Source organism: Equus przewalskii, chromosome 29 (genome assembly GCF_037783145.1).
Source record: "Equus przewalskii isolate Varuska chromosome 29, EquPr2, whole genome shotgun sequence".
Taxonomy (NCBI): Eukaryota; Metazoa; Chordata; class Mammalia; order Perissodactyla; family Equidae; genus Equus; species Equus przewalskii.
The window spans coordinates 25,729,839-25,753,834 of NC_091859.1; the positions used below are offsets into that span (position 1 = coordinate 25,729,839).

Below are 23,996 nucleotides of genomic sequence, written 5' to 3' on the forward strand. Positions count from 1 at the left end.
TGAGGAGGTCCAGGAATCCCAGAGGAGCCCAGGTGGCCATAGGAGTTTCAGGGAGCACTTGGGGCAATCAGAAAAGTGGATATTCAAGAACCAACCACAAATAGGTACATTCAACCTGAATTTGTAAAATGTCTACTTTGTCCTGCGCACTGCAGTAAGCACCAGATATTTGGTATAGTGTTGAACAACATCATCATCCTTGTCTTTATGGAATTACAAACTATTTAGTAACACAGACATTAAATAAATAACTGTAATAAAGTATGATAATTGAGATGATAAGAGAAATACAAGGTACTCTGGGAATATTTGGCAGAGGGGAACTCAAACTTATCCAGGGAACAGAAAGCATCGTCTTGAATAATATTTAAGTTGAAACCTGAATAATAAACAAGACTTAGTTGAAAGGTACTCCAGACAGGAGGAAGAGTCTATACTGAGGCCTGGATGCTAAAAACAGTGAGGAAAAAACCCCACCAAACCTTGGCATTTCCACTTCTGGGAAAATGGAGTAGACGTACTTTTCCCCATTCCTACTGCCAATAAAACTAAAAATCCTGGACATTACATATACAACAAACAGAAGAATAATCTGAATATGGAGAGAAGAAGGCAGATTGGCAGACTGGCTAGGGATTTTGGGACTTGAAAAATGACACAGTGGTGAGTTCTCTGAGTTTTCTTTTTGCCCCACATATCTCAGTCTCGGGGTTGAAGAAGCTGGCAATGCAGAATAGACAACAGGTGCAGCTAAAAAAAAAAAAAAAAGGCCCCAACAAAAGCCTGTTCTCTCTAGTCATAGGACAGAAAAGGAATAACAGCAAGACAGAAAACTTTTAGAAGATAACTGCTCAATTCCAGCCAAATTCCAGGGAATAAACTGCCCCCCCGCCCCACAATATGGCAGCAACAGCCAAGTAGGGAGCCTAGACTCTATCCCCACCAGCCTATAACAAGGCACCTCTTTCCCTCCCTGCTGGGTTGTAATGTCATAGGAGGTCCAGTGAAGAATCTGGATTTTCACCATTGCCCAGCAGTAACAAGATCATCTCCACCATAGTCACTAGCAAAACAAGAAGCTCCTGCCTTGAGTGTCAATAGAGGCCAAGTGGGGAACCTGGACTTCTACTTCAACCTGGCAGTAATGAAGCAGAACCCTCTCTTACCCTGTTGAGGTGGTATCAAAGAAGGCAAAGTAAAACAGAGGTGTAAGTAAGAGCTCGAGTCTCATGACACAATATGAAAATGTCCAGGTTTCAACTGAGTTCACTTTTCATAGCAGGAACTAGAAAGATCACAAATTGAATGGGAACAAAAAGCAAGAGATGCCAATACAGATGTGACAGAGATATCAGAATTATTTCACAAAATTTTAAAGAAACCATGATGAAACTCCTTCAGCAGTCAGAACATATTTGAAACAAATGAAAAAATAGAAGCCTTTAGCAAAAAATAATAGAAATTCTCAGCAAAAACATAGAAGATATAAAGAAGAACCAAAGAGAAATTTTAGAAGTGAAAAATATAACAACTGAAGTGAAAATCTCAGTGGATGGATTCAACAGAGGAATGGAAGGGACAGAGGGAAGAATTAGTGAGCTGGAAGATAAACCAATAGAAATTACCCAAAATGAATAACAGAGAGAAAACAGACTTTAAAAAAGTGAAATGAATCTCCAGGACCTTTGGGACTATAACAAAAAAATCTAACATTCATGTCATCAGAGTCATAGAGGAAAAGAGAAAGAGAGTGGAGCTGAAAAGTACTGAAAAAAATAATATCTGAACTTCCCAAATTTGGCAAGAGACATGAACCTACAGATTCAAGAAGCTGGCAAACTCTAAACAGGATAAACCCAAAGAAATACATGCCAAGACACATCATAATTAAAATGAAAACTAAAGACCAAAAAAAAAAAAATTCCTGAAATCAGCCAGAGAAAAATGACATCTTATCTCTAGGGGAAAACCATTAGAATGGCAGCAGATTTCTTGTCAGAAATAATGGAGGCCGCACAATATTTTTCAAGCGATGGAAAAAAAGAACTGTCAACTCAGAATCCTATATCCAAGAAAAATGTCCTTTGGGAAAAAGAGGAAATCAATACATTCTCAGATAAGGGAAACTAAGAGAATTTGTTGCAAACAGACCTATCCTAAAAGAATGGCTAAATGACGTTCTCTAAATAGAAATTAAATGGTAAAAAGAAAGAACCTTGGGACATCAGGAAGGAAGAATACAATAAGCAAAAATACGGGTAAATAAAATAGTCTTTCCTTCTCCTCTTGAGTTTTCTAAATTGTTTGATTGTTGATACAAATGTTACAACACTGATGTAATTCTAAATGTATAGAGAGTAAAAATTTAAGACAATTGTATTATAAACAAGGCAGTGTAAAGGGACAAAAAGGGAGGTAAGGCTTCTATACTTGAATTGATAAAATGACAAAACAAATAGACTGTGATAAGGTATTTACATATAGTGTAATACCTAAAGCAAACAGAAAAAAGTACTATGCAAAGAGACAAACTCAAAACAATATAGATAAATCAAAATGGAATTCTAAACAACATTCAAGTAACCCACAAGGAAGTAGGGGGAGAAAAGAAAACAGAGAGCAAAAAACAGTAGACCTAAGCCCTAACACGCCAATAATTACATCAAAAGTACATGGTCTAAGTATACCAATAAAATGACAGAGATTGGCAGGATGGACTTTAAAAGATAACCTAACTATGTGTTGTCTCCAAAATTCACTTCAAATGTAATGATATAGGCAGGTTCAAAGTAAAAAGATGAAAAAAATATATATTATGCAACAATTAATCAAAGAAAGGCAGGAGTAACTATTTTAATATCAGATAAATTAGACTTCAGAGCAAGGAAAATTATTAGAGACAGAGAGGGATACTATATAATGATAAAGGGTTAATTCACAAAAAAAGACATAGAAATCCTAAATGTATACGCACCAAACACCAGAGTAGCAAAATATATGAAGCAAAACCTGATAGAACTAAAAGGAAAACAGACAAATACACAATTAAAATCATCAGAACATCGTCAGAAAATCATCAAGGATATAGAACTCAGTGACACCATCAACAAGCAGGATCTAATCGATACTTATAGAATGCTCCACCTCAGAACAGCAGAGTACACATTCTTCTTATGTGTCTATGGAACATATACCAAAATACCATATTCTGGGCCATAAAACAGACTTAACAAATTTAAAGAATTAAAATCATACAGAATGTGTTCTCTGACCACGTTGAAATAAAACTAGAAATCAATAGCAGAAAGATAACAGAAAAATTTCCCCACAATTGTAAACTAAGTAACATACTTTTAAATAATCCATTGGCCAAAATGACATCTCAAATAAAATTTTAAAATACAAATGAAAAAGAAAACATAAAACATTAAAAGTTGTGGGACATAGCAAAACCAACACTGATAGGGAAATTTTTAGCAATAAGTTCACACACTAACACGCCAATAATTACACCAAAAGTACATGGTCTAAGTATACCAATAAAATGACAGAGATTGGCAGGATGGACTTTAAAAGATAACCTAACTATGTGTTGTAAAACAGCAAGTCTCAAATCAGTAATCTAAGATTCTAGTTTAAGAAGAGCAAAATAAACCCAAGGCAAGCAAAAGGAAGAAAATAATAAAGGGCAAAAATCAATGATTGAAAACAGAAAAACAATGCAGAAAATCAATGAAACAAGAAGCTAGTTATTTGAAAATATCAATGAAATTTACAAACCTCTGGCAAGACTGAAGAAAGAAAGAGAAAAGACAGAATTATCAATATTAGGATTGAAACAGGGGATAGCACTATAGACCCTGCAGACACAAAAGAATAATAAGGGAATAAACAACTCTACACACATAAATTTGACAACTTAGATGAAATGGACCAATTCCTTGAAAACACAAACTACTACAATTTACCCAACATGAAACAGATAATATGAACAGCCCTATAACTATTAAGGAAATTGAATTCACAATTTCAAAACTTCCAAAAACAAATCTCCAGGTCTAGATGCTTTCACTAGAGAACTCTATGAAACATTTAAAGAATAATTAACACCAATTCTACACAATCTCTTCCAGAAAATAGGAAAGAATTCTTCCTAATTTATTTTATGAAGCTAGTATGACTCTGATACCAAAAATACCCTACAGATCAACATCTTCCATGAATATAGACGCAAAAAATCCCTAACAAAATATTAGTGAATAGAATTTAGCAATATATAAAAATTACATCATGACCAAATGAAGTTTATTCCAGGTATGCAAGACTGGTTCAACATTTGAAAATCAATCAATATAATCCACCATGTTAACAGACTAAAGATGAATATCATGTTGACAAGAGATTTTCACATATTGAGGTATATGGGGTAACCACTCAGGTTCAAAACTGATTCAGCTTGAACTAAAGAAGCCTGACTTACGGCCTATTAAACATACATTGTACATCTGCGTTAAGCATTAAAATGACGAATGTACTCTGTTAAGATAAGAATACATACTTCCACTCCTATGCCCTATTGGTAACGCCCTATTTAGTCCTTTTCCTGACATCAGGGTCACATTGACCTGCTAATTTGCAAATGAATACCTCTTTGAAACTTTGATGAATATGTACACTGGGCATGTTTAATGTATGTTCGTTGTTCTAAAAGGGTATAAGACTGTACTGAAAACCATGCTTCTCCAGAACGCTTTCTTCCTCTCTGGTAAAGGCCTTCCTAGGTTATAATCCTCACCCTGGCTCAAGTAAAACTCACCTTATCTCTCTCATCTATAGAATGGTTGTTATTTTGCATCAACACGTAACTATATCAATCAATGCACAAAAAGTATTTGACAGAATTCAATTCTCTTTCATAATAAAAACTCTCAGAAAAATATGAATAGAGGGTAATTTTCTCAACTTGGTAAAGGGTATCTACAAAAAAACTACAGCTAACATTATACTCAAGGGTGAAAGACTGAATGCTTTCCCTACTCAGATTGGGGAAAAAGGCAAAGATGTCTGCTCTTACCACTCTTATCCAACATGATGTGGAAGTTGAAGCCAGTGCAATGAGAACATAAAAGGTATACATACATATTTGAAAGGAAGAAATAAAACTGTTTCTGTCTGAAGACAACACGATTTTCTACGGAGAAGATCCAAACCAACAAGTGAATTAAGCAAAGCTACAGGATACAAGATAAATATACAAAACTTGATTGTATTTCTATATTTTAACAAACACAAGGGCATAGGCATCAACATTAAAAATACAATACCACTTACAATCACTCAGAAAAATGAAATATATGTAACTCTAACAAAACATATAGACAGAAGTCTTGTATAATGAAAATTACAATGGTGATAAAAAAAATCAGAGATGACCCAAATAAATGGAGAGATATACTATGTTCATGAATTAGAAGATTCACTATAGTAAAGCTATCAATCCTCTCCAAGTTGATACACAGGTTTAGTGTAATCCTATCGAAATCTAAGAGAGATTATTTTTAGATATAGAGAAGATTATTCTAAACTTTACCTGGAAAGGAAAGGAACTAGGATGTCTAAAACAATTTTGAAAAATAAAGTAAAAGGATTCAGTCTACCCGATTTCAAGATTTATTATAAAGCTACAGTCATCAAGACTGTGGTACTGGCAGAGGGATAGATGCATAGATCAGTGGAAAAGAATATAGAACCAAGAAATATACCCACACACATATGCCCAACTGATTTTCAACAAAGGCACAAAGGCAATTCAAGGGAAGAAAGACAGTCTGTTCAACAAATGGTGCTGGGGTAATTGGACATCCACAGGGAGAAAGGAAAAAAATGTCAACCTAAGTCTCTACTTTATACAAAAATTAACTCTAAACAGAACATGGACATAAATATAAATATAAAATGTAAAACTCTGAAACTTTTAGAAAACAAACATAGGAGAAAATCTTCAAGATCTGGGGCTAGACAAAGAGTTCTTAGACTTCATATCAAAAGCACAATCCATAAAAAAAAACTTGATAAATTGGACTTCATCAAAATTAAGAACTTCTGCTCTGTAAAAGATTAAGAGGGTGAAGAAACAAGCTACAGAGTGAGAAGATATTTGCAAACCACCTCTGACAAACGGCTATTATCTAGAATATATAAAGAACTCTCAAAACTCAACAGTAAAAAAGCAAACAATTCAATTAGAACATGGGCAAAAGACATGAAGCAACATTTTATGGAAGAAGATGGACAGATGGTAAATACCTAAAAAAATGTTCATCATCAGCCATTAGGGAAATGTAAATTAAAACCACAATGAGATATCAGTATACGCAACGTACACCTATCAGAATGGCTAAAATAAAAAATAGTGACTACTAATGCTGGAAAGGATGTGATGAAACTGGACCATTCATACATGCTACTGGTATAAAAATGGGGCAATCACTCTAGAAAATTGTCAGCTTCTTTAAAGAGTAAATACACAACTACCACTCAGAAATTGCACTCTTGGGCATTTATTGTGGAGAAATAAAGAGATATGTTCACACAATACCTGTACATAAATGTAGCATATTTATTCATAATAGCCCCAAACTGGAAAAAACCCAGCTGTCCTTTCAACAGATGAGTGGCTAAACCAACTGTAGTACATCCGTACCAGGGGATACTATACAACAATAAAAAGGGAACCAACTATTGATACATGCAACAACCTGGATGAATTCCAGAGAATTATGCTGAGTAAAAAAAAGCCAACTCAAAAGATTACATACTATATAATTCTATTTATATAGCATTTTGACACAACAAAATTATAGAAATGGAGAACAAATTAGTGGTTGCCAGGGGTTAAGGAGGGAATAGGGGCAGGAAGGAAGTGGGTGTGGCTATAAAAGGGGAATGAGAGGGATCCTTGTGGTGATGGAAACATTCCACATCTTGACTGTATCAATGTCAATATCCTAGCTGTGATATTGTACTATTGTTTTGCAAGATGTTATCATTGAGGGAAACCAGGTAAAGGTATATGAGATCTCTGTATTATTTCTTACAATTGCAGGTAAACTTACAATTATCTCAAAATAGAAAGTTTAATTTAAAAAAATTTTAAAAGAGTTTAGTCATCTCTCTTTCTTGCTTTTATAGAGCATCTCATTGTGATTTTAATTTGTTTCCCTATTCATAGACATATACATAAAGAAGTCTGGGAGGATGATCACATCAACATTAAAAAGAAAAAGAAAAATGTAGTGATTATGACTCAAACTTTCAAAGGTCAGCTCTTACCTGCAACAAAGCCCCCATCAGTGATGCCAGTGCAGCCATTCCAATACACAGGGCTCCAAACAGCAGGCCTAGATGGATGATATAAAATCCAGACTCAGAGGATTAGAATTCTGAGTAGAATAAGCTGTCACATCTTTGATTCAAAGTGAGTAATATGACTGCAGGGAACAATGGCCACATACATCAGAGCCAGCCAAAAAAGGAAAGGGGTGTTTTCCTACAGGATCAGCAGTGTATAAAGAAAGAAGAGAAAACCCTGATATTGTGTCCCAGGATTAATGACAACATTAGGTTATATAAGTAAAGAATCCCTAGAATTAACTGCAGGAATTTTAAAGCTAAGAACTATTGTGTTATTAATCTAATCCTCCATAACCCTTTGTTTATAAAGGAAGCCTCAGGTCTCTGTTTTTAGTTTGCCAAAAATAGGACACAATTCAGCTGTGCTCTGCACAAGGTGATGCAGCAGGGGAGTAATAAACATCAGAAATTAGAGCCTTCTGACTTTAAGTGTTCATTTCTCCAGGGAAGTGGCAATCTACACCAAAGGGTGGTTTAAGACCTTTAGCGCTTTCATTCCATCAACATCCTCATGCCTTTCCTGTTAAACTAGCAAAGAAAGGCAGTTTCAAGACAAGTATGATATTCCTCTTTCTACTAAATTGTTTCCCCTAAACTATAGAAATCCTCAAGCCACCACTGGTGGTCAGATGGTAGGATTTTTTTTTTTTTTTTTTGGCTTTCAGTTATTTTCCAGATTTTATCCAAGTACACATTTTACTTTTTAAATTATAGAAAAGCTTACCCCTCTAAATTTTATTTTTAATGACTTCCATTCAGCAAAAATCACCTGAAATCAGTCAATATAATTTCCCACACATAAAATTCAAAGTACAGAAAAAATTAATGAGAAATTGGCTCATCATAAAATTAGTGCACTCCTTATATCATGTAATTCCTATTTTACTTACACTAACACTCACTCCTTTGTTAAGCATATTGGGTAAATAATCCTATTAGACCTGAATGGAAACCTTTACATTAAGTTTTTGCAAAGGGCTCTTGTTGCAATGATTTTTTATGCCTCTGAATCCTAATATAAATAGTATTTTCAACATATTTAGCTAGATTCTTCTCCATTTGATAGCTCATGAATGGATACCACTGTGGTTTTTGGTATTTAAAGCCACTGGAAACATGTTCACACCATCTACCATGCTCCTCTCTATGATGTCCTTATTGTAGATATCTCAAGATAGTGATTTTATATAACTCTTCAAAATGAATGAAAACTTCATTTGCACTAGCAGAGTTGATTTCTTATTAATCATTAGCAGCATCATTCCTTGAGCACCAGCTAGTGCCTCTTGTTTAATATACATTATCTCTAAACCTCATAGTATAGCTGAAAGGTGAATAGTTTTTGTTCTCATTTTCCACATAAAGAAACAGAGGTTCAAATGGGTTATTGGGTTTCCTCAAAGATAATAGCTAGTAAATTGATGAAGCAAGATTGGGTTTTTCTGGCTTCAAAAGCTTCTATTCACTCTACTAAACCACCCAGCTTCAATAATCCCATAATGAACCAGTCTAAATACTCCTCAAGAAGCATTGTATCATTCTGAAATTATGCTCCAGGATTAAAACCAGGTAAAATGATGCAGTGCTATTTAAATTTGGGGGACAATGAAGAATATAAATTAAGTACTTATTCCAGGCTATAGTCATGGCAATTATATATAAAATTATGGCTTAAAGGGGCTGGCCCCGTGGCCGAGTGGTTGGGTTCGTGCGCTCCGCTGCAGGCGGTCCAGTGTTTCGTTGGTTCGAGTCCTGGGCACGGACATGGCACTGCTCATCGAGCCACGCTGGGGCAGCGTCCCACATGCCACAACTAGAAGGACCCACAACGAAGAATATACAACTATGTACCAGGGGGCTTCGGGGAGAAAAAGGAAAAAAATAAAATCTTTAAAAAAAAAAATTATGGCTTAAAAAAGAATATTACTTACTATTTCTTTGACCGTCTATTAGTGTTATTGTTTTGAGGTTAAAGTGTCTTTTTAAAAAAGAATTGTTAGTCATTCATTCCAAAACACGTATGCCCAAGAAGTCAAATAAGGAATGGAGTACACTAGCCAGATTTCTTTCAGTCAGATATTACATTTGGAACATCTGGGAACTAGAGACCTTTAAACTTTTCTATTCAAGCCAGATACTTAACCCCTAATAAAGTCTGATAATCTAAGAATATAAGTTGAGAATTCCTTGCACAGTTTTATAGACCATCTCCAGGACAGTCTGCATGTGCAGACAGAGCAGACAACCAAGACAGGTTAAAAGCATAATGCTCTGCTTCTTTATTTTCAATTAATACACAGACTCTGTACCTTAAACTGACAGCACCTTCTTAGGTAACATAGAAAAAGTGTGGCTCTTGGTTCCAAATTAAGGATATTCCTTAAAATTGTGGTCTAAAGCTGAAAAGGAAAAGGAATGAATTTTTTTTCTGTGGCTAAGAATTTTGACATAGATCTGGGATAGGAAGACAGTAGGAAAGGACAGCCAAATAGGACCCCTGGAAATCGTCCTTTGTGGTCCCTGACAACTAACTATTTGAAGTATCTCCTAAATCTTCATTGCAAATATAACCATGACTGCATTAAGCCATAGCCATGCGGATATGTATATCCATTGGCACTCAGAGGTTCTCACTCTGTATCTACTACGGAAAAGAATTTCTAGTATCTTTAAAAATCATCTCCCAGAGCTAAAATGGAATTGTGAAAATGGAAACTTACTCATTCCTTGGGAAACCCAAGAGAGAGACCTTTCTGAGAGCGGTCTGAAGTGAGGTTTGATCAGATCTTCCACAGTCACTGCTGCTAAGGCATTAATACTGGAGGACACTGTGCTGCGAGGGAAAATAGAACTTTCGATTTGTAACATTTTAACTTTAATAATACTTCAATAATACTTTAATAATACTTTAAGCAGGAAGGAGAAGGGGAAGAACAAATTGTTACTTCTGAACTATAACCAGATTTCTATTATATTATTTTGAATGATCCCAGCATCCTCTTTCTGGCAGTTGTTCCCATCCAAGAATGATTCAGGCAACATCCATAGGCTTAATAGTGAGAAAGGACCATTTAATGTTGCTTCCCTCTTGCAATTAATCGTGTCTATGGAAAGAATCTACATATATTATGCAGCATTTTTACATAACAACTTTAAACCTATTTTTCTTTGTGCATAGAAAGAACTGTCATAAGTCTTCACTAACGTGTCTTAAATATCAATAGTATTAATTCCCTGGATCCTCGCTAACATATGATGCACATGTTAATAATAAGAATTCCCTGGAGCAAACACAGGAAGAATGTGCAATGAATAAGTTCAAACACAAAACAAGATTCTTTGGACAGTGTATATTATTCAGCATGTAAATGGGAGATTTTAATTCTAATTGTCCATTTGATTATGCTTTAGCCACATGCATATTTTAAACTGAGACTGTAGGTACCTATTTTTGATAATCAGTAAAAGCTACCATCAAGTGATCATCATTATTATGACCCTATAGGGTATGTGATAGTGTATTAGAAGATAGGGACTAAGTTAAAAGTGGAGACTGATGATAACAGACTGCTAGCCCACAAAGATAAGAGTCAGACTGACAGAGAGGATACATGGAGTAGATTGCCAACTTTGGGCCATTTGTGCCCACGTCCAGAATTCAGCTTTATCCCTCGAATTATCCAATAACAAAAGAAGGATCCCAACAGAGAAACCATGTATTATTAGAGTGATATAGTTCATACCTTAATGTTCCACTGTAAGCACAGGCCACAAAAAGTCCAGGAAGTCCTGGATAATCTTGCAGAATGTCTAGTACCAAATAAGGCATGAGCTGAAAAATTAAAAAATTTACTCCTGAGTACTATTTTCATTCAAATAAAATTAATGAATGACTCATTTATTTTATCTTCTTCAAGAACTAAAGGAAGCTATTCCACATAACTGAAATTTCCAAATCCCTAAAATTAAATCTTTAACAGGTAACACTTAAAGTAGAGAATAGCACAGTCGTTACAGGTACAGACTTTGGATTCAGACAGATGTGGCTTTTGTTACCTAATTTCTCTGAGCCTCAGTTTCCTCATCTGTAAAACAGGGGTAATAAAACTAACCTTGTAGAGTTGCCATAAAAGTTAAATTGGATACTCTTTGTAAAGCACTTAGTATAGTCCATGCTTGATAAAAAGGTTGCTATTCTCATTTTTGGAATAACAAATCAATTTAAAGGAAATATTTTACAGACCTCTGTGCTTAAGCAAGCAGCAGTCACATCACTTAATTAACTTTACTTGATGACTCAAGGCCATCTTTGTGAACTTCAATCACTTCCCAGGACTGAAAGTGTAATAGCTGCACATGTATGAGACATAGTGGTGAGCAACCTCAGTAAATTCCTGAAATTTGCTTCTTTCAAAAAAAGTTACTGATACCAACTTGCCTTTTGATAAGTTTGCTTTTTGATTTATTTTTTTAAATAAATATTAAATAAGGATGAGAATGTGCATGACTTCAGCACTGTTTTACATGGCAGTCTTTCAGCAAAACTGATTTTTATATCAAAAGGGTCAAAGTGGATAATTTTCCAGAAAAATGTCTTCTCATTTGCATTGAAACATTATTGATTCCTTCTCCCATAGTACAGAGTGGATGGCATGCTCTATCTTACCAGCTTCTTTGGTCTCATTTAACAATGGTCTGCTAATGGGATATGGAAGCACATCCTGCACTGTCCCAAGGGTCCGTGTTGAGTTGTTTTAAGAATGTTTCCTCCACTTTCTCCAAAGTTTACTAATTCTTTATTCACAGAAAATGAGAGCAGCACTTCTCTCTATATGAGATTCTCTATATGAGAAGCAAATTCCCAAGATTTCTTAAAAGTTTAACGTCAAGCAGTATCCCATACACAAGCAGAAGTAGTTTCCATTGCTAGTGTTACAATGAGATCTAAAATCCTCTAAGCGATAGGTGCATGTATGCAAGACACTGCTGAACGCGTTCTATGACAAGGGGTCTCAAGGTTAGGAAGTTGTAGGGATATTTTTGTCCGGGGTAAGGGAAGGCATATCAGAAACATTTTTAAAATCCCTATTGTCTTCATGATACAAACTACAGACAATAAAGATCAACAAAAACCACAAAAAATTCTTGACTAGAGTGAATATAATGGAAGAGTGCCTCCATCTTCAGAGCAAACATGATTCTTGGATTCTCTGAGTGAATAGGAAGGATCCGTTTATCAAAAGGAGAGGATGGGCTAAGATAAGGTTGAGATACACAGCTCAAGCATGCCTTCATTTTCTAATCCCACAAAGCTGTATTTTTCTGGGAATATGTGATGCATTTGCACCAACAAAAAATTTACCCTATCTTCATTCTAATGAGTCCCCTGGGCACTTGATTTACAAGCAAGTCCTGTAAAATAATTTTGGCAGGAACTCTGAGAACAAAAACTCAGGCTTTGGAGTCAGGGAGTCCTGGGTTTGAATTCTAGCTCCACTTTCTGAACGATGGTATATGACAGAGAGGTTCAAAGGTAGGACTCTGGTGGCAGCCTGCCAGGGTTCAAATCCTGCATCCAAGTTTATTAGCTGGTTACTTAATTTCTCTGTGCTTTGGTTTCCTCATGTTTGAAAGGGAGATAATCATAGCACCTATTTCAAAGCGTAACTGTGAGGATTAGAAGTTGAAATTTATGTAAAGCACTTATGATAGCACCTGGCCCGTGGTAAGTATGTGATGAGTGCTTGCAGTTATTCTTATTTATTGGCTATGTCACGTCTCTGAGGTTCATTCATTTCCTCATCTATAAGATTAGAATTACAGGATTGTGAAAATTAAAAGAGATAAAGGATACAAGGCTCTTTGCACAGAATCTCATCACATAGTTGGTACTCAATAAATGTTCACTTGTTGGATTCGTTTCTTTATCCGTGAAAGAATGGAATATAACTGTTCATAAATGAGCAATCTAACAATACCCACAAAATACTCTACAGTACCATGTTGCGTGTATAGTTTTTTTAACTGTGTTTACATTTCTACTCCCAGCCTTGAGTTATTTCTATCTAACACTTGGCTTCAAATTTTTCCAGGTATTTCAATATTTTAATCTTGGATGCAGCATTCTTCACTCTTGCTGGATCTGCTAAAATAAATTTTTGCCAAATGCATTATAGAAGTCAAAGATGATTATATTGTACCAATTTGCTGTTTCTCTACAAGAACATAAACACTCTTTCTTCCCAATTAATGAGCTTTCTGAATGTTATTAATCCGTGTGTAAGAAAGACATGGTACTCAACCTGGTCTGGTGCAGATATTTTCTTGGCTGTCCAGGGATCACAATCATGGTACCTGGAATACAGGGCGAGTCCACAAAGCACTGAGCAGACGAGGATTACCCAAAGTCCCAAAAGATTGATGTAGAGAGACCTACAGAAGTGAAAACAAACCAGCAAATGACAACTGTAATTTCCATCCCAAAGATTAGGAAACTTGTTAAACAAACAGAGAAACTTTCATGATTATTCTCAATAAATGCATGCTATCTTTTGGTTATCAAAAATGCTATTTATTTTATTCTGGCCTATTTTATTCATAACATTCTGCTTATGATGTCAGTCAACAATGTGTGTGGAAATACTTGGAATAGATGGGATTTTTCCATTGAACGAATGTATCCTCCTCGTCAGAGTTCCATGGGTATTATCAGCTTCATAATGGTATCTAATTATCTTACTTCAGGGCTTCTTGTCATGAAATAGAGATTTGATTAGTCAACAGAGCAGCAACTATTGTTCATTTTCCTTTTTAAAGTAACGCAATTATAAACTGCTAAATATTGTTAGCATCTACATAGCAACTCATCAAACTTGTTTAAATGTGGTTTGTAATATCATCCATTAGGTATGAAAGGCAAACCTGTATTCCTTGGACGGGTATCTTCTCAAACATTGTTCAGCATTATAATACAATATAATACATGTGCTCCAGTAGGATGCAAAGGTTCATGTAACAGCACTGGAGTCAGACCTGAGCATAAATTCTGGCTCTACCTGCCATATGTGACCCCGGGCAAGTAATTCAGCCTCTCCCATCCTCAGTTTCTCCATTTACACCTAGACATAACAATGCCCACCTCACAGGGTTATAAGCCTAAATGAAATAATATATATCATATAGCACAGTGCTTGGAATGTGATAAACACTTGTTAAATGGTAGTTATTGATGTTATTAGTGCTAATGTCATTGAATGCTATGTCTTAATAATCAGTTGAATAGAAAACATTTCCTTCACTAAGGTGGCTACATTTTTTCCCCAGCGGTGCTGTGGTGGACACTGTGATGAGCTGTCCTAGGCTGAAGGGAGGTATCACTCCCACAGTCATGCCTGCTTCCCCAGGGAAGCCTGCATCTAATGACTTCTGGAACCAGAGATTTAAAGGCCCAGTCCCCTCTAACTTGGGGTAAGTCTGAAGAGTCATCCCAGCTTCCAAGCTCCCTGCGAAGCCTCTGTTGAGACCAAGTCACAGTCCAATATCTCCCTCTGTCCAGTTCTGCTTCGTTCTCTTCCTTCTCTTCTACAGCGTTACTGTAATAGACTCTGGCATGCTAACCTCCATCACAAAGTTGGCTTCCAGAGGACCCACCCTGCAACGGGTGCCAAACAACAGATTGCTAGCCTTTTCCTTTGAATTGACTAAATTTACTACATTTTTTGTTATTGTATAAAAATAGTGAAAGTAGCTATATCTCATCTCCAAATCATCAGAAAATATGCCCTGACACTTTCCTGCTCAGCCCTTGCTTATATATGAGTTTAACATTTTACCATATCATTTTGACTTTAATACTATCCAAATACACCACTTATCAACATCTGATATTGTCCCTGACCAGTCAATGTCAGTAGGTCTTCACTTTGTGGCTGGATTCATTCTTCCCAAGGAGAGTGTTAGAAAACAGGAGAAAATGGTTCCCCTGAGCTCGGGGAGTCCGCCTTGCTAAGGAGACCCATTGGGCTATCCTGAAGGAAACTGCTTCCTATTAAGAAAGCTCTAACGCTGCTCTTACAGCTATAAAATTGGGCTTTTTGAGTTTCATGTTCCCAAAGAAATAGAAGAGCATGTGCACAATTACTTTGGGAGAGGCATCCGCTCTGGTATAGATTCAAAATCCAGTGGATTACTGGATATATAAATTACATGCCTTCAAGTTCCTTAAAATATCAGAACTCCTAAGCTCACTTTTGGGGAATTCCATATCTAATTATTGTACTCATATTCATATATATCTGTCGTTGTGGAAATTTCTAAAGATAGATAATGTCCAAACCAATTTACTCTCAATATATTGAGCTCTAACATGTGTCATCACAGTATTTTCATGTTCTCCTTTGAATAGAAATAGAATTGCCACTCCTTCTCCTACTCCAATCACACTGTTAATCTCTTTAGAGTTTCTAGGCTCCTACATGCATGTGGGCCTAGTGAGCCATATTTATCAGCACAACGAATGGTGGTCACCAAGCTGATCTGAGGCCTCCTGAGAAACAACCAGCCACTGTTGATACTCTTCGCTCAAGCCAAGATGAGCTTGAGAGTTCCCTGACCATGTCGTCCTTTCAACCTCTATGCTTTGTCCAAATTACTCTGCTTACCTAGAATGCCCTCCCACTCTCCTCCACCTGCCCACATATGATCATCCTTCAGGATCTGCCTGGTTGACAAGAATTTCTTACTCATCTTCTGCCTTTGCATTCCATGATTTTAGGTGGAAAAGGAATTCACATTTACTGGACTTCTAATATGTGTGTGCCAAACACAGTATTCCACAATACCTCCCATGAGAGGTATATTTCTTAGGTTCATTTACCAAGTTTAGAAACTGAAGCTAAAAGAGTCTAAGAACTGATCCAGGATCACTCAAGTAGCAAGTATTAGAGCAGGGTTATAAATTTATGATTGTGTCTGAAAATAAAATACACCAGCACATCTGGCAATAAAATGCTCTGGAACATTTCCTCTATTGTCATATTGTTTCAGGGAACTGTTATGCCTCTCTAGTGTTATTTCACTTGCATGTATTTCCTAATTTGATGTTAAGTTTCTTAACAATAAGAGCCTTGTATTTATAATTTTTTAATCCCGATAGCTCGTTACACAGATACACAGTAAATGCCTATTTATTTGATAAGACTTATTTTACTTAACAATTCATATAAATATTTTCTATATCTGATTTAAAACATACAGTACCACTTTATCCTTTTGTAAGTAAGTATATCATATATCTCTTGGAATTTCATGATATGAAAGACTTAAACTTGAGCAAAGCTTGACTTACGAAAGAGTTTCCATAAAGATAACTGATGGTTATAATGATCTATATACCACAGTTTGGCTTACATTTTTGCCTGGAATCTGCTTTTACAGGAAATATATCTCTGCACTTGTGATTGGTTGACACCATAGATGCTGGCCCACGTGAAGGTCCCTCCTATTATAATTGTCCAGAATGTGTGTCTTTGCAAAGGATTAGGATTAAAACTAAACGAAAAGAAACAGAAAACAAGTCGGAACCATCAGCAAAAAAACTACAGAAAATCCTCAAAGAATATTTTTTGAAGCAAGCAGTGTATACCTATATAAATATGTACATATACATAAATATATACAAATTTATCAAGTAATATAAGAGGTAGAAATATTCCTAACTTAAGTTTAATGAAACAAAAATTGATACTTTCAGAGATTTAGAAATTCTGGATGGGACTGGGGGAAAATAAATAATCATTCTGAGTGTTTATATAAATTGTTCTCCCATAGCCATAGGAAATTATTTAAGCAAGTCTGCCATGTTATAAACAGAGAAGACCATGACACTGAAAAGAGAAACATAGGTTCCTAAATTCACCACAGCAAGAGATAGGGTACTGAAATGAACACAAAATTGGCACATTTTGTGTGTATAACTCCTTTCTTAGCACATGTACAGTCACAGTTCTAATTTATATTTAAGCTCAAGAAATCAGTCAATTAAGGCAGTTTAAAGGTTTTCATGTTCTAAAACTACCATGTCATTATAATCGTTCTTTCTTTTTTCTTTTCTTTCTTTTTTGTTTTTTTGAGGAAGATTAGCCCTGAGCTAACATCTGCCACCAATCCTCCTCTTTTTGCTGAGGAAGACTGGCCCTGAGCTAACATCCGTGCCCATCTTCCTCTACTGTGAGACGCCTGCCACAGGATGGCTTGCCAAGCAGTGCCATGTCCACACCCGGGATCTGAACCAGTGAACCTCGGGCTGCCAAAGCAGAACGTACACACTTAACCGCTGCACCACCGGGCCAGCCCCTAATCACGCTTTCTGAAAATGCTGTGTGCACAAGCTAAAAACTAATAGTTACAAGACACTTTGTAACATTTACCTAAGACAAAAATATTGTTACAAAGCTTAACTTCACTGCTTATACATCTTTTAATCCTTCTTAAGGTACCACATTGGAAGGAATGATTCTGTTCATCTCTGATACACAATATGGGTTTGATAAATTTCTGCAAAATTAGCTTTCATGGAAACTTCCTGAAAATTATGAATTTCTTCAAATCTATTCCAAATCTTATATATGAGATCAGTTGAATAAAGTGTTTGGATTTTATGCATATTCTGGCATTCCTGTGGAAAGATCAAAGCCTCTATTCCATTCTCTAATATTTAATGTCAAAGTCTAAGAGCGTCAAGGGTGTTGACCTTTTCTCCCATAGAGAAAGTAGCCACTATGTTAGCAAATGGAAATCAAGAGCCAAAGGATTCAGCGAGCTACCTGAGGGAAGTAAGACAAGATTTAAAACACAAAATTCAGTGGTTTCAGGCCAAACAGCATATTTATGCCAACTAAAGACTGCACAGAAAATACCAACACAAAATCCTTCTCTTCATTTATCTCCACCAGAGCAGATATTTTGCCTGTGATATTCTCAAAACTTATTAGAATTACAAGGGATACACGATAAGCCTTTTCATTATTATTTAATGGTTGGCAGTCTTCAAAGTAAAGATCATAAAAATGTCTTATCTTTTATTCTTTAGAATCTTTTATTGATGCATGTTACCACTTCAATGGGGGAGTATGTGTATCCTTTGTACAAAGTAACAGTTATCTTGCAGAAAAACGATTGGTTCCACAACCTCTCCCCTCAACCCAGCCTACCAGGAAGAGATTTGGGAATGACCAAGATCTCCTGAGTGGACACAGGTTGTATCTGCTTCTTAGTGTCCATTCTCCCCTCTTCTGGTAACAGCAATCCAGGTTTACTATGGGGAAGCTACCATTTCTCCATTTAATAGTCTACATGGCTGTCAATCAAAACATCCTGCTCTGCTCTAGCTAAGGGATGGATGGAATCATGCTCAAGCTAAGCCAACTGGAGGCTCTCTTCCTTGGAATCTGAATCTTGAGGTAAAAAGAAAAAAAATACTGAAAACAGTTGAAGTTGATTTGCTGTAATTCATTCCTGCAAATCAACACATTGACCCTGTCCAATTTCTGAAAAAGCTCTTCTCAAATGTTAGAACCTATTTTCAGAAAACCAGAAGAGAGCCAACAAAGTGCAAACTCTGTTTTATTTCTTCTTTCCAGTGATTTCAGCCTTCGTGCCTCAAAGTAGGACTGCTTAAAAAGAAAATAAGCTGGTCCATGTCAAAATGAGCCCTTCTCTATACTGAACATGATGTAAAAGCATGACACTACTAGTCCAAAAGGGAAGGTGTTTTAAATATTCTTTTAAATTGAGTGATATATAGTGGGGTGAAATATCTAGTTTTTCCACTAGTCTCTCTTTAGGAAAACTGAACAGTTGTTTAAGACATCTTATATTATACGCAATACTGACACTTGATGCATCAACCATAACTTTCATAATCAATTCCTCAGAAATAATATAGACTATTAAATAATATGTAATATATAATACTTACACATAAATATAATTATAATACATAATAATATAGTATACATTACCAGAGCAATATCAAAAGAGAAATTTTCCAGGCTGTGTGAAACAAAACTGTCAAAATGGAATCACTATCTTTTAGTGTTTTTCTCTTAAGAAGTTTCCTTTTCTTCTCTCTCCATTATCTCTTCCCTTATCACCCTACCCTACCCTTGAACCTATTCCAGACTTTAATATCTGGAATAAAATACTCCTGCTATAAATGCCTTCTCAGGAGGATGCACCATCCTAAGTATCACATAACTAAGCGCCATCTGACTGTTTTAACCCCTTAAAGACCTGGTGGAAACTGCTTACACATTTATTTGTCAGCTTCATTTTTCTACACCACATTCTTAGAGGTTCGTTTGTTTTCTAAAGTAAACTTACTATTTCAATAAAGACATTATTTTTATAGAAAAAGCAAAAAGAGTGTTCTATTAACCAAGAGGTAAAGAGCTACTTACTTCCAGAAGTTTAATCTTCCACCATTATAGGCATCATTTAGAATAGTGCTGATTCCACCTTCAGTCACCACAGACTGTATAATCACACATAAAAATCCAGCCACCATGATCCCAACTTGGAAAACATCTGTCCATATAACTGCTTTAAGACCACCCTTTGAAGGGAAAGTGTATTAGAATTAATGTTTCTATCTGACATTATTAAACATCTACATGCTATACACTACACTAGACAAAAACAATGAAAACATGGATCTTGGCCAAGAGTACCACCAAGGGAAATGGTCAGGTTAGGAGAACCTTCAAGAGAAGGGGATATTTAAGCCAAACCTTCAAACATAAGCAGAGGCAAAGATGGAAGTCCCTCCAAGTAGTGAAAACAGCATGGGCAAAAGCACAGAGAGGTCAAAGTACATGGCACATTGAGTGCGGCCAGATATATATTTTGGAGTGGTATGGGGAGATTGTTGGGAAGAAAATTCAGAGTCAAATTGCAAAAGGCAATATGTGCCTATAGGCAGATATTTTATCCTATAGGGAGGGCTGATATTCAACTAGTATATACATAGAAGGTCATGCCAGTTGTTGAAATACTCAAGTTGTATTGTACTAGACACTGCCACAAACTTTTCAAGTGTCCCCTTCCAGGACCTATGACCTTGGCTGGACCAGGCCCTCCATGGGTACCCTGTCTTCTAAAAGATCTAGCAACTAAAGGGTTAAAACCCAGACTATCGGGGACACCATAAAACTTGCACCACTTGCATAGACACTAAGGACCAGCATCTATGATAATATCAGAGCCCATGCCATACTGGTTGTTACATATTTTGACGGCCACTCCTGCCTAAAGACAGTGGGAATTTATCTCAGATTTCTAAGTGGAAGAATAATATGAGCACAGCCATAATAACCTGGCAACAGTAAGGATGAATTAGGAGACAAGATTAGGGACCATTGCACAGTTTAGATGAAAGAAAAAATGTTCAGTTATGATCAATGTTCTAAGAAGGATTAAATTTTACCCCAGACTGAATATTCCTTACAAAAAAGTTACACTGTAGGAGGTAGGAGTAAGAGAATAGGTATGAACAACCCAGACTGCAGCACACAACTATTGGAATTTTCAGTTTTGCAAAGCAAGTGGGTAGATGAAAGGATAAAAAATATTCTTGACATACCAGTGTGCAGTAGAATGTGCAGACCACCCCTGTTGCCACTACTGCGCCCCACAGATGAAATCCTGTGACTGTAAAAGGAGAGAAAATGCATGTATAACTGTGAAACATACACAACAAAAGTATTTCTCAAAAAATCATCAGGGAAAGCTATATCATTTATCGGGCACCTACCTCTATAGTCACTGGTCTAAAACTAGGTCCAAATCTCATAAAATGTTCCAAAACAAATAGAGCTTAAAATTTTATTTAATAAGTTAAATAGACCTGGTTTCTACCCTCAGAAAACATACACAGATCCAATATTGGATAAATTAAATACATTAAAAAGCATTTATATTGTAATTAAGCTAAAAAAACATTTGATATTATGAATGGGGTCAATGAGTATTTGTCATTGTGGTTCAAATAAACACACTGCTCTACCAGTCCTTGAAAGACAAGCTGTACATATTACTAAGAAGGGATCAAGATGGAGAAAAGACTATATAATTTGCTACCATATGTCTAAGAAGTAGAGGGGCATACTATATATATATATTTTATTTATTTATTTTTTTAAGATTTAATTTTTTTCCTTTTTCTCCCCAAAGCCCCCCAGTACATAGTTGCATAGTCTTCGTTGTAGGTCCTTCTAGTTGTGGCATGTGGGACGCTGCCTCAGCGTGGTTTGATGAGCAGTGCCATGTCCGTGCCCACGATCCAAACCAATGAAACACTGGGCCGCCTGCAGCAGAGCACGCGAACTTAACCACTTGGCCATGGGGCCAGCCCCAGAGGGGCATACTATATTTTTTTTAATGGAAGGATAATAATTCTATTCCCACAAATTTGATAATCAAGATGAAATGGGGCAATTCCTTGAAAGACATGATCTGCCAAAACTCACACAAGAAGAAATAGATGATCTGAATAGGACTATATCTATTAAAGAAATTGAATCAATAGTTAATAACCTTCCAAAACAGAAAGCTCCAGGTCCAGATGGGTTCACTGATAAATTCTACCAAACATTTAAGGAAGAAATTACACCAATTCTCTACAATCTCTTTCAGAGCATAGAAGCAGAAAGACTTCCTAACTCATTCTACGAGGCCAGTATTACCCTAATGCCAAAACCAGATAAAGATATTGCAAGAAAAGAAAACTACAGACCAATATCTCTCAAGAAATTGGATGCAAAAGTGCTCTACAAATATTAGCAAATCAAATCCAAAAAAGAATTATACACCACAAGCAAGTGGGATTTATCCCAGGTATGCAAGCCTGGTTCAACATTCAAAAATCAATTAATGGAACCTATCACATCAACGGACTAAAAAGAAAAATCACACGATCACATCAATAGATGCAGAAAGAGTATCCAACAAAATTCAACACCAATTCATCATAAAAACTTTCAGTAAACTAGGATTAGATGAGAACTTTCTCAACTCAATAAAGACTACCTACAAGAACTTACAGCTAACACCATACTTATCGGTGAGAAACTTGAAGCTTTCCCACTAAGATCAGGTATGAAGCAAGGATGTCTCTTTTCACCATTCCTTACAATATTGTACTGGAAGTACTTGCTAATGTAATAAGGCAAGAAAAAGAAATAAAAGGTATACAGATTGGGAAGGAAGAAATAAAACTGCATTTGTTCACAGACGACACGATCATCTATGTAGAAAATCTGAAAGAACTGATAAAAAAAACTCCTGGAACTAACAAGTGATTATAGCAAGTTTGAAGGATACAAGGTTAATATACAAACTGCAATGGCTTCCTATATACCAACAATGAATAGGTAGAATTTAAAATTAAACCACAATACCATATACATTAGCACCACTCCTAATGAAATTCTTAGGTATAAATCTAGCAAAATATATGCAAGATCTGTATGAAGTAAACCACAAAACTCTGATGAACAAAATCAAAGAAGAACTAAATAAATGGAGAGATAACCCATGCTCATGGATAGGAAGACTCAATATTATCAAGATAGTTCTTCACAATTTGATCTATAGATTCAATGCAATCTCAATCAAAATTTCAGAAAAGTTCCTTTGTAGATAGCAAACTGATTCTAAAGCTTATATGGAGAGAAAAAAGCCTCTGAATAGTCAACACGATATTGAAGGAGAAGAACAAAACTGGAGGACTGACTCTACCTGACTTCAAGACTTACTACAAAGCTACACTAATCAAGACAGTGTGGCATTGGTGAAAGAATAGACAAATAGATCAATGGAACAGGATAGAGAGCCCAGAAATAGACTCACATAAATAAACTCAACTGATTTTTGACAAAGGAGCAAAGGCAATACAATGGCAATACAATTGTTTCTTCAACAAAGGGTGCTGGAACAACTTAACATCTACAAGCAAAAAAATGAATCTAGATACAGACCTTACACCCTTCACCAAAATTAACCCAAAATGGATCATAGGCTTAAATGTAAAACGCAAAACTATAAAACTCCTAGAAGATAACATAGGAGAAAACTATGATGACCCTGGGTATGGTGATGCCTTTTTAGATACAACACCAAAGACACAATTTATGAAAGAAATAATTGATCAGCTGGGCTTCATAAAATTAAAAACTTCTGCTCTTCAAAAGACAATACTGAGAGAATCAGAAGATAAACCATAGACTAGAAGAAAATATTTGCAAAAGACACAGCTAAAAAAAGACTGTTATCCAAAATATACAAAGAACTCTTAAAATTCAACAATAAGAGTGACATGAGCATCATGGTGGAATGAGTCATTCCATTGGTCTCTCCCCTCTAAATTACAACCAGTCAGATATCCAGTGACCAACAAAGGACTCCCTGCACAGCACACCAGACTGCCTGATTGATCCATACATCAGTACATCTGAAGTTGCACTGGTCTCTCCAGCAATGGGGACAGCAACCAAACCACGATTTCACTGGCAGGAGCAGGGACCCCT

At 36.0% G+C, this 23,996-nt stretch overlaps 1 protein-coding gene across 1 annotated transcript in view; it reads right to left on the minus strand.

The window, feature by feature from the left end:
• Window positions 1-23,996, minus strand: part of SLC5A8 (solute carrier family 5 member 8) — a 65,485-nt gene that overhangs the window by 15,350 nt on the left and 26,139 nt on the right. The window contains exons 4-10 of the mRNA XM_070599216.1: window positions 21,053-21,120; window positions 19,872-20,026; window positions 16,822-16,962; window positions 13,716-13,845; window positions 11,157-11,245; window positions 10,134-10,246; window positions 7,333-7,400 (exon numbers count right to left, since the gene is read on the minus strand). Of these exons, the coding sequence (XP_070455317.1) occupies window positions 7,333-7,400; window positions 10,134-10,246; window positions 11,157-11,245; window positions 13,716-13,845; window positions 16,822-16,962; window positions 19,872-20,026; window positions 21,053-21,120 (764 nt within the window). The remainder of the gene's footprint in view (window positions 1-7,332; window positions 7,401-10,133; window positions 10,247-11,156; window positions 11,246-13,715; window positions 13,846-16,821; window positions 16,963-19,871; window positions 20,027-21,052; window positions 21,121-23,996) is intronic.